This window comes from Physeter macrocephalus, chromosome 20 (genome assembly GCF_002837175.3).
Source record: "Physeter macrocephalus isolate SW-GA chromosome 20, ASM283717v5, whole genome shotgun sequence".
Lineage (NCBI taxonomy): Eukaryota > Metazoa > Chordata > Mammalia > Artiodactyla > Physeteridae > Physeter > Physeter macrocephalus.
In genome coordinates, this window is record NC_041233.1 from 87,816,463 (window position 1) to 87,828,584 (window position 12,122).

At 40.6% G+C, this 12,122-nt stretch overlaps 1 protein-coding gene across 7 annotated transcripts in view; it reads right to left on the reverse strand.

The window, feature by feature from the left end:
- Window positions 1-362: 362 nt before the first annotated feature.
- The window catches only part of GOLGA7 (golgin A7), a 16,542-nt gene continuing 4,782 nt past the window's right edge, over window positions 363-12,122 (reverse strand). For 5 of the 7 annotated variants that reach the window (XM_055080977.1, XM_028481524.2, XM_028481523.2 and 2 more), the window contains exons 3-5: window positions 11,587-11,739; window positions 5,268-5,394; window positions 4,122-4,165 (exon numbers count right to left, since the gene is read on the reverse strand). In XM_055080977.1, the coding sequence (XP_054936952.1) occupies window positions 4,137-4,165; window positions 5,268-5,394; window positions 11,587-11,739 (309 nt within the window). In that variant the 3' untranslated portion in view covers window positions 4,122-4,136. Of the gene's footprint in view, window positions 1,701-4,073; window positions 4,166-5,267; window positions 5,395-11,586; window positions 11,740-12,122 lie in introns of those variants that run through there. The other 2 variants (XM_055080979.1, XM_024131462.3) reach the window with 2 other exon arrangements.

Genomic DNA, 12,122 nt, shown 5'->3' on the forward strand with positions numbered 1-12,122 from the left:
CAGATGATCCAAGATTGTCACAGCACTGGGATACTTTTTTCCTAATGAGACATTCCAATCTCTTATTTCTGTAACTGAATACATTTGGACTATTAGGGGCTATTTCTTGGTTTTTACCTGTTGAGCTAACATGTCCGCACTTGAGATAAAGCATGTAAGAAACTGCGAAGTGTGACAAACTGTATAAATGTCAGACGTTTGTTTAAAAATACTAAGCTACACTGAACCAGGGATTCTTGTAGTATTGTCTATCTGCCAAATTTAATACCATATCATTTATCACTTTACCAAATCACACCAAATATGACACAGAGACAATTTGTTTAAGAAAAGTTTTACTAATGTGTTAATATTTCAGCAAAGTTATTGCAACGGGTTTAAAAGGCAGACAGACACACTATTATAGGCTATAAAGTAACAAGTTTCATACAATTAAAATATTACATAGACCTATGGGATTTACTGAATAACTAACAGACCCATAAAAGAAATTAAATCTGAAAGGTTAAATCCAGTATTAGCACCTACAATATCTCTGAAAGTAAAACTTTTAACCGTTTCATTCTCTCCTAGTATATGTCCTAACTTTCTCCCAAATACAGTGCTCTCAAACCCCAAAGATGAAGGGCACAGGACGTCCCAATACTAAGAACACACAGCCAAAAAGCACTAGAAACAATGACCCAGACTTGAGAGTTTTAGTTGGAAATCACTTAACTTACTGAACTTGAACCAATCATAGTATTTCTGTGCACTGAATACTGTATATGAGGAAAGTCTAGGAATCATAGGGTTTGCCAGTAGGGATAGTTAAAAATTAGCAATATATAGTATTATTCCTATCAAATTTTTTTCTCTTAAGTTATATTTATAACAAAACTATAATGAAAATATTTATTAACACTTGCTCATTCAGGGACACAGCAGGGACATTTGTGTTTGATGGTTTAGCATCCACTTTATTGTGCTTACTTATTTTTATAAGGAACAAGCAACACACACCACATCTTCCCAATGTTCAAGGTAATGCAGTAATAACAGAATTCTCAAAAAAAAACCCCCAAAACCAAAATCTGGAAATTGCGTTAAATAGTGCTTTAATCAGGAACTGCTATAATAAAACAAGTAACATTATACATTATTTTTCCAATGAGTTTCAGTCTGAGAAACTGAACAGCAGAACTTGATCTTTAAGCTTTGAGTCATGGCAAAACTGGTAATTCTCTGAAATCTGGGAGATGCATTAGCAAAACCAGACACAGCCCACCCTTCACCAAAATCCTGGAGAAGAGCGTTTTATGAATTTGGGGGAGTAAGACTGAGCACTGGCTAGTTTACGACTTGCTGAAGCCCAAGGAATGACGAGAACCACTGGCACTGGTGGCAGGTAAGAAATAAACTGTGTTGGGCTGACCAACTGCATATTTTATTAATGGCTTTGAATAAAAAAGTGAAATGCTTCATTGCGTTTTCTCAAAAACTAATCAAAAGATTACAGAGTCTTACACAATTTGGAGACACAAAGTGGATGCTGAGCGACTAGAGGTCACTCCAGGTGTGGAATTTTACAAAGTCAGTCCTTGGAGTGAATGGCACCGTGGCTCTGGCAGCAGATACGAAGGAATGATGCTCTGGAGAGGAGGTGGGGGACACTCTGCGGTCGGCCGGTGGACAGATGAGGGTCCCAGCTGGAGATGGGCCTAGAGTTAGAGGGGAGAAGAAAAGGTTTTAGAAAGGGATGCTAGCTAACCTCCGAACATCGACTGATGGGAGCTCCTGGTATGTGGGCTACACTCTAGGAAGCCAGGTGCTAGCTAATAAAAATCCCTCGATCTGTACCACCTGCCGGAGAGAGTACACACCTCGGCGGTCTAGAGATCCAAGGCTGTGTATTTCCATCTCTGACCAATCCTGTCAGGAGAGGTAGCACAGCACGGGGCAGGCGGCCAATCCGGGGCCTGCCCACCTCCATGACTGCCTGCCCGTTTTTGGCCTTGCGCAAGTAACTTAGGTTCTCTGTGCCTGAGTTTCCTCATCCGAAAAACAGGGATAACATTATCTACCTCACAGGGAGGTTGTGATAATTAAAATGAAGCATTTAGAAAAGTACAGGCACATAGGAAGTGCTGACAAACGGTTATTGTTATTATCATTTATTGTGACAGAATAATGACATATTCTGTTTTTTGAGTAAAGAAGACAATCTTAATCCAAAGAGAGAAAACACCATCAGTCTATTTAAAGGCCACCTCCAGGATTTGTGTACTCTTCTGTTAAATCAATAATTTAATTCCCATATAATGCTTCAACCTGAAGACACCATGTAGACTTAAGAAAAATTATAGAACTGAATTCATTATTCTTATAGTTTTCCCCCTCCTCCAAGACCTCAGCCCACACAGGATCCTGGGTCTAAGGAACACATTGCTCGGAAAACTAAACTGCACTGAACAAAAATATCTGCATTCACGAAATTACCACAAGTTCCTACTGTAAATCTCATTTCAAAATTTCACGGTTGTTGAATGTTGATAGATTGGTCTCTGGCGCGTAACTGCTCCAAACCCCGCACCACCTCAGAAAACCAGTGTATTGAGCAATAGTAGCTGCAAAGTGAGCCATGATGACAAATGGATTGGGCCGAGTCAGCGCAGCTACAACTGATCAAACAGACTTATCCCAACGGCACGTCACAAATACCACACGTAGGGCTCCTGACTGCTCGTTTGAGAATTACCAGTGTGGAAACTGCATGTGAGAAAGTGCATGAATAGGTTAACGCTAAGTGTTCCAAAACAAAGCCTCAGTAAAGAATGAAACACCGAGCACAGGGCGTCATTATTTAGGTCTGGGGCTTGTAAGAATCTGTGTGACACATTCCCTAGAGCTAAAAGAAGGCGGCTTTGTAGGATTCAACAAATGGCACAGGAGCAGACAAAATGTATTTTTAAAAGGTAGTGAAAAAGAAAAGGGGATAAATACTTAGAATAATCTGATCAACTCTTTCCTTTCTCCACGTCTCTGCTGCTGCACGTACTTACAGGAAGTACGGTGTAAAAAATAGGGGTTTTATGGTCCATCAGATTTGGGTTCATATCTCAATACCCATTAGCTGTGTGACTTGGAGAACATCATTTAATATATTTGTACCTTGGTTTGCTTATCTGTAAAGTGGGGGAAATCCTCTGCAGGATCTTGTGAGAATCGGAAAACACCGTTTGTATGATAGCGGGCACATAGCAGGTACCCTCAAAACGGTAGCTGCTATTATGACTGTTGCCCTGGGAAGGAAATGGTCTGCTCTGGTAGAATCTGTTTCTGTGCGGCCTGTGAATCAGTGATGGATGCCCGCAGACCAAGTCAATCAGGCAAGCACAGAAGCAGAACACTATTGGGAGGCAGAGCACATGACTGAACTTGGCAGAAACAGTGAAGTACAGTGTTTTTGTCACTTAGAAGGCTGGGCTAAGGTACTGTGGCTTCCACGTGATTCTTCCTATAGATTTCCATCAGTATTCACCAATTTGTTTCTCACTTGTTCAAGGTCATTATATGGATATATAAGAACACAAACATTCTAAAAAGAATGAAAATTTATGGTTCTACCCACTAGAGGTAAGTGTTCTTCTAAAGGGCTATGAAGCCACTTAAATAAATGAAATATTTAGAATCTCCCTACCCCACTCTGAAATGTTTTTTTGGTTATTAAAGCCATTTGTCATTTAGGCAGGGAAATCTCTGAACTGATTCTTATATGCAAGACCCATCTATTAAAATGTCTAGGATAGTTTTGAAATATTAAAATAAAATAAGATGCCTCCCCCAGCAAAAAAAACCTCTCAAAACCCCCAAAACAAAGTAACAACTGAACCAGTCTGAAAACAATACAGGGGGAAGAAAAAAAATCAGGATTAAATTCTCTATCACTTGGGTTATAGAATTTGGTTTAAATACACATTTTAAATATCAAGCCAGTACAGAGAATAAGCCACTACTTATGATGCAGGGAAGAAAATTCATGCATCCTACAAAATTACAAAAATTGCACATATATCATATAATTTCATATTTACCTTTAATCCTATGGTTTATCTTCCACTGCTCATGCCTCTGTCTTCATAAATAGTAATTTCAATCTAAACAGCATGGCTGTTAAGAAAACACACTAGAGAACAGAACACAGAAAAAGGGACCACGGCTAGATGATGGGTATGATCTGTGCAGACCTGTCTTTATTTATTTTAAATTATTACTTAATTTAAAATTCTTATTTAAATAATTTAAAATAATTAAATTATTATTTAAATAATTAAAAATTAAATTATCTGCCTTACTTATTTTGAATTATTAAAATTTTCTCCTGCTTGAGTTAAACATGTTTTCTACACCTTGCTAAAAATTTAAGAACTGTAATTGCTTGTAGTATAACACATGTAGCTCCTCCCCAAACACTGATTATTCATTTTTTGAAAAAAAAAAAAAAAAATCTGAAAAAGGATGCTTTATTGTAGAACTAAGGGGGAGCTCTTAACTGAGCATCCATGGAGGTAATGAAGTCAGGGGTTCAAAATGCCCTGAAATTATATGCAAACTTTTTCTTGGGAGAGGGCTCACAACGTCTAAAAGTTTAAGAACCATTGCTGCTGAGTATAATAAAACTGTTGAAATTATTATCAGCCGGAAGGCCTGGGGTTATCTGACCTAGGTTTTAAAAAAAATTTATTTTACCCAGTTATTTATTTTACTCCCATTATCAAGCTACATTAGTTTTTTTGCAATTTTATTTATGAAATTCACTTCGTGATTTTCAAAGCCTGCTGCCTCTAAAAATACGCGCAGTATGTCAAAGGTAATGAAATGATACATCTGGCAGCTGTGGCTGATTTCAATGAGCCAGATGAACCCACGGATCTGTGATTCATCTGGACAACCTTGCTGCACGTTAGGAGTTCATGCATTTCAAAGGGGCTTTGGGTCCAGCCTCTGCAGCTGAAACGCATGACTCACACCACTCCCTTTATTACTACAAGATGCCACAGAGCCACCAAGATGACGGCAACCCGAGCACTACACAATGCACAGAGACCAGCATGACACAGAGGAAGGAGAGGCGTGCGTCAGGGGAGAGTGCTGGAGCTGGGGGGCTCATGGCGGGTGTGCCTTCTCACAGAAGAGTCCTAGGGCAAGTACGGCAGAAGGGAGTTAAATTCTCTCCGGCCGCTGCTCGACAGGACCCATCAAAAGGTTCTGTTTACAGATATTGAGACCTTGTGATCTAGGCTGAAAAGATACAACTCGAAGTCCTCTCTCGATGGGATCTGTCAGGAGGAGGCCTTGGGGAGCATAGATCTTCTCATTCTGCTCTTGAATGTATTTGGAGACTTTCTTCAGAACCTGACAAAAAGAAACACCACAGCTTTTTGTAAACGTCATCAGATTTCCCTGTGAAGCATCAGCTGGACCTCAAAATATTCAGGCAGTGGAATTAGTTTTCAAAGCAAGAATGGGTGTTCACGTGGAGCGACGGCTCTGACCACGTGGCTAAGGCCACGGGGCTCCCGACACCACCGCCCCCCAGTCCTGAGCAACATCCATGCAGTGCAAGTGCCACCGCAGACGCGGCGTCACGGCGGCACGAGAGCCACGCCCTCCCCTCCTGGCCACCTTCACCCTGGTTACGGAGAAACAGACTATACACACGAGGGTGAGTATGCTTTCCCCTTCCCTACTCATGAAGTGCGCATCATGTGACCTCTTCTGCTATCAAGGACAGCTCTTGGCCTTCACCTTAATACTGAAGAACCGCTTCTCGGGACTTCCCTAGTGGTCCATGGTTAGGACTTGGCGCTTTCACTGCTGAGGGTCCAGGTTCAACGCCTGGTTGGGGAGCTAAGATCCCGCAAGCTGTGCGGCGCAACCAAAAAAAGAAAAAAAAAAAAGAGAGAAAAAAAGAAAAAAAAAAAAGAACTTCTTCTCTCCTTTGTACATTTTCATCAATTTTAAGTAATGATACAAGGTAGGCCTACAACAAAGGGAGCCCAGTGAGTTTAAAACTGAAAAGTTTATTCCCTTTATCAAGCATGCACGTGCTGGCTGCCACGGAGGTTCTGATGACAAGTGTCTTAAATCATTTCCAGGCCTGCATGGAGCACTGCTCTGTAGTTTGCTCTTGTGTCCTAGATGGGAACCTCAACCTCACTAAACCTTATAAGTTTGGTATTAAGCTTGTAAAAGTCAAAGCAAATGTAGACAAAAGCCAGACAGGATACAAAGGAACTTCTGGAAATTGCCAAATCTCCAGCTTTAATAAGGGCAATTCTGAAACAGATAACCTAGAAGAAAATAAATTTTAATAGCTATATACAAAATCAAAGAGTTACATGTTTTATTTCAGATTCAAAGTCATTATAATCCTTTTCTGGCTCTAATCTTCAAAGAGGCTTTGATCCAATTCTTTAATTACTATATGTTTTCTTAAATTCACACTACCAGAATATGATAAAGTCACAGATAAATGTGATCACAACATAAAGGGAAAAAAGAACTGTATGAAAATGAAGTTGGAAATTAAGAAATGATTTATGTGTGGGTCTATAATGTACCAGGCCAAACTAACAAATTAGGACGTTAAAATTTAGGTGCTTTGGTATAAGTTGATTTAGAATTTAAAACTCTAGGTGGTTTGTATAATGAATTTTCTCATTGAAAGAAGAAGATAAATAGTTTATTCAGGTTACATCTTTGGGGAATAATACAATCTAACGTTTCACACTTTTTTAAAAAGAGCATGATATTATTAAAAGAGCAATCTGCAGGGTTATGAAGTAATTTAAGAATACTCTTTCCGAAGAAAAGAGCTTTTCACCTAATTATCTGAAGTACATATGTCATTCTGCTATTCTCAACTCTCAGAGAATGTGCGCGGTGCTCGGTCTCTACGGGCGCCATCTTTCTACCAGCGTTTGTCAATCAGGCTAAAATGTCACGGGGAAGGAAGGAGCCCATGAAGGTGCCCAACTCAGGACCCTCCGTCTTCTCTCCAATTTCCTTCTCAGCTCACCTGCCAGAGCTGGAAACTGGAGAGCCAGTCTCCCCTCACCCCAGTCCATTTATACTCGGGGGGACACTCAGAAAAATGCCTGCATGGCTGGTTTCAAAGAAAGAATTCCTTCAGAACAGCTTTCCTCCCTGTCTCCTTGGGTACAGGTTACTAGCAAAGAAACAGCATTCCTTTATGCGATTCATGCAGAACTTTGTCATGCAAGGTTTTTATTTAAACTTTAATAACAATCATGGGCACTTGGGTATCAGTTCAGAAAGAAAACAATTAGTTTTCTTTTTCTATAAGTTCCAAATCCTCTTACGGTATTGTGGTGAAGGCAGCATTGTCCTAACCAAGATGCTTTTTAAACTCTTAGTGTCATTAGCAATAGGAAAGCATTAATATGAGTCAACTCATACCTCATCCCAGACAGGACAAAGCCAGCATTCTCACCCCCAAGAAACCTTATGTTGACATACTACTCATACTTTATTATTTTTGGCAAAACAATGTTAAAACAAACTATAATATTGAACAAATTTATCTCTGTTATATTCAAACACTCAGTAAAACCTCAATTTATAGAATATTGACAAAGCTAAACACTGAAACCTCAGGAAAGACTATCATCCTCCTTGAGAATATTAAACCGCAGAAAGCATGCCAGGCCCTCAAGGAAAGATACCCTAAGCGGGGCTGAGTGAGAGCGCCAGGATTTTAGTATTTTCAGAGACATCTAAGCTCCTCTGACTGCGCTCCTTTCAGATCACAGCCCACGGGCCGGAGCGATGTCTTCTGCTTGATGAGCACAGCAGACGGCTCCTGAGAGGAGAACCTTCTACAAGCCCATTTGTTCCCTGATTATAATGGGCAGCAACAGAGAGGAATAACACTGAAGCCTTTATCTTCATTTTAAATCAATAAATAGCACATTATAGGAAAAAAAATGCACGATTGTTCTAGTGGATTTTAAAAGGCCTATTTACAATTTTCAGAAGTTTAAACCACGTGACTAGTATAAGCACAATTATATTTGGCTTACTGTTGGTAGACTAGAAGTTTTAGTGTTTAAAACAATAAAGACTGCTAAATGACTCAATCCTGTCCTTTCATAAAATAATAGCACAGAAATTCCTAAGGGACAAACTGGAGAAGAGGGAGTGGCTGGGTATCAAAAATACAAATACACGTTTAACATGTTTTCTTTTAAAAGTACAGGTACATTATATCTTAATTATGACCATTCCCATTATTTACTTTGCATAATCTAGTTATTCATGTCCACCTTCTAAAATAAAATCATGTATTTATAAAAAGTGACCATGCCTTAAATTTTGGTTTCTTGACTAATTTTACTTGGTTTTTACTTGTGTTATTAATACTTACTCTGTAAAAAGAAAGAGACCTTAACTAGACTTATAAAGTACTACCCTGTATGTTACCTATGAACTCAAGTCCATTATATTTCTGACACAGAACTTCCTTCCAAGATTAATAAATAATCAAAAAGATTTTAACTAAGGGTTGCTAAATGTTTTGGTAGATAAATAAACTAGCAGCTGCTAAAAAAGATTATACACTTGAAATAAAAAAAATGTACATGTACGTTCACAAACTTAATTTTTAAATCTATCTTAAGAAAACATTATTAAGCATCTACCACATATAAGGCAATTTATTAATTCTAAGACCCATTTATTTTTTTTAGATTTACCTTTTTTAAAAATTGAAGTATAGCTGATTTACAATGTTGTGTTAGTTACTGCTATACAGCAAATTGATTCGGTTACACATGTATATACATTCTTTTTCATATTCTTTTCCACTATGGTTTATCACAGGATATTGAATATAGTTCCCTGTGCTGTACAGTAGGACCTTGCTGTTTATCCATTCTCTGTGTAATACCTTACATCTGCTAATCCCAGCCTCCCACTCCATCCCTCCCCCAGCCCCTCCCCCTTGGCAACCACCAGTCTAAGACCCATTTTATGGTTGAGAGAACTCAGACTTGGAGAGATTAACTTGTCCACGATCTCATCATTTAGTAAATGACTTGGCTGGCACCCAATTACCAATTTCTTTTTACAACTGAGGTCAGAAGCAGGTATCTGTATCTATCTTAGCAACTGGACACAAATAAATAAAAGTTAATTAAAATCTCATCAACAAATTTAGAAACTATAGTGAAATGAGAATTCAAGCATCTAATACTCCACTAAGCATGAATAAAACACTCTGGAGGATGTATTTCTACCTTAGATTGACAATATTACACACATCTTTAATGGCCACCCGGGATGACTGATTTTACCCACCGCGGTCAGTGGCTCCTCAGGGCGTCCAGGCTCCACCACCAGCGCGTCCCCTGAATTTGTTCACCTCCTTCCGTCCGTGCTGCTCTGCTCCCCGTCCAAGCTATCATCCTCTCTTGCCTGGACTTCTACGGAGCATCTTACTTCCACTTTTATACCTTTTCTCCCCAGAGCTAAGGAATCTCTTTAAAATGAAAATCTAGTCCTATTATTACTCCAGCTTAAAACCTTTGAGTGGTTCCCTCCCTGCAGGGAAATAAAATCTAAGCTTCTTTCCACGGAGCTCCCGGAGGATGCAGGTCCCCTCACCTCTCGAGTCGCCTCCGCCCTCCTCTCCCCACGACCCGCTCCGCACGGGGGGACACCAGATGCTCTGCATACACTCATCCCTCCACCTGAAGAGCCCTGCACTTCCCATCCTTCAGGCGGCAGCTTAATGTTGCCATCTCAGAGGCCCTTTCTGACCACACGATCTAAATTAGGTCTTTCCTGTATTTTCTATCCTAGGGAAGTTGGTTTTTTTCAAGGCATTTATCACGACTTACAATTCTGTGGGTTTTGTTTCCCTATTATCAGTTTTTACCACTGAGTTATAAACTCCACGACGTCAGCAACCATGTCTGCCCTATTCAGTCATATCCCCTGCACAGTACTTAGCACATGGTAGGTGTTCAATAAATATTTATCGAATGAATGACTCCCCTGTCCCCTCACTCACCAAATGTATTATTACAGAGAAGCTGGTAAGACAGAACAGACTGAAAGCTGACACTGATCCTCTGTAACTTCTGATGTGGAATAGTAAGCAGGAATGAGAGTGTGTGACACGGAGAAGGATATAATCTACTCTTCTTCAGTGTCCCCTTTTAGTAACACAAGGGGAATTCGTGTCAGGATGCTAAGGGAGAATACAGTATCATTTTCCGCTGATAGCTCAAAATATTTTAGCTGCAACTGTATCTGCTCTCCACCACATGGAGTGCAAGACAGTCACAGGGAAACTTCTATCAGGTGGGTATAATACAGATCTCCTTACGGCGTTTCGTTTTCTAATCATGATCAGAATTTAATTATCTATTTGGGGTTTACTGTGATTAACGTAAATTCATTCACTTAACACACAGTAAATGAGTGCCTCATCTACCCAAGATATGGTGCTAGGCCTGAAGAGGGACACACTGTCCTTGACCTCAAGAAAAAGACATACTTGAAGGACAAATAAGACAAGCATATAAATGGCTACGTTCCTAAGTAGAGAGTGCTAAGTGTCAAAAAACAGATACGAGTAAAGCACTGTGGGGATACAGAGGAGAGAACTTATTCCGATTACAGGGGTAGATTAAAAAGCTGGCTGAAAGTGGGACTGAGGGACTGGTGAGATTCAGACACGGGAAGAACGGCACTTCAGGTGGAGGAAAAACCTCGGAGTTCTTGCGTGGTTGGCTGAAAGACAAAGTGAGGAAGGGGCGCGGGACAGAGCTGGAGAGGTGAGCTGGGGGTGGGCTCGGGCAGGGCCTGAGATGGAACCCGGGAAGGCCTCTCGCTTTGCAGGAGTGGCGGGGGAGGCACGGCTGTGTTTTACGGCACAGCCGCTGTTTGGAAATGGAAAAGAAGGGAAGGAGTGAGGCTCCGGAGACTGTGGCACTAGTCTAGGAGAAAGGTCTTAAGGGCATAAACCAGGGTGGTGGCAGAAGTCATAAAGTTAATGAATGGGAAAATGGAAGCTATTTCAGTCTGACAACTGATAAATTCTCCCCCTCTAGCCCTCCACCTAAAGATGGTCCTGAAAAAGACAGGATGCTACTGAACGAAATGGGGAGGTGTGAGGCTTGACTTCTGGACATCTCGGTTGAGAAGCCAGCAACTCTGGGCCCAGCAGACAGTTGAAAGAGAAGACAAGAACTCAGGGGGGAGGATAAGATGGAGGACAGAAATTTGGGGAAATAAAGAAAAGGCTTCTCAGAAGGCTAGGCAGAATGAGAACATGGGTTTTCTACATTCTCCTTAAGTGTAAGCCGATTTCAATATTAACAGGGCAACCTGTTTCTGAAAGACTCAGGATTCTTTTCTATGTGTCTGGTCATAGAAGCAACAATAATATCTGAACTATTATTATTATGAATGCCCCTTTAAGTTTTACTGCAATTGTCACCCTGTAAACATAAACCTGTAATAAACCCAGCTTCTTTATGATTTTAAGAGACTGTGTGAAAACAGAGGTAGGCTTACCTTCTCGTAGTGAGTTTCCATGCACAAGAAGATGGTGTACGCTGTTAGACAAGCCAGGCAGCCTTCAAGATAGGACTGGCCCCCGAGCTTCTCCGCTTCAGCATAAAGATTATTTAGAGTTCGAACTGTTTCTTCAAATTGTTGCCTATCAATCTGTACGGAAAAAAGAATTTAAAAATAAGTTTTGGAAAAAAAGACGAGCACCTCACTTCTGCTTGCTATCACTAATTTAGGTTGCCGTTTTGTCAACATTCTTATCTAACTGTCCGCAAACAAATTTTTAGGTGATTAAATCTGGACGTAAGTTATTTAAACTGGTTAGTGTTTGTTTAATTTTATCCTTCTTATGGACACTGGATATCATTAAGGCTCAAAATGGTGCCTCTTGGGCTTCCCTGGTGGCGCAGTGGTTGCGCGTCCGCCTGCCAATGCAGGGGAACCGGGTTCGCGCCCCGGTCCGGGAAGATCCCATATGCCGCGGAGCGGCTGGGCCCGTGAGCCATGGCCGCCGAGCCTGCGCGTCTGGAGCCTGTGCT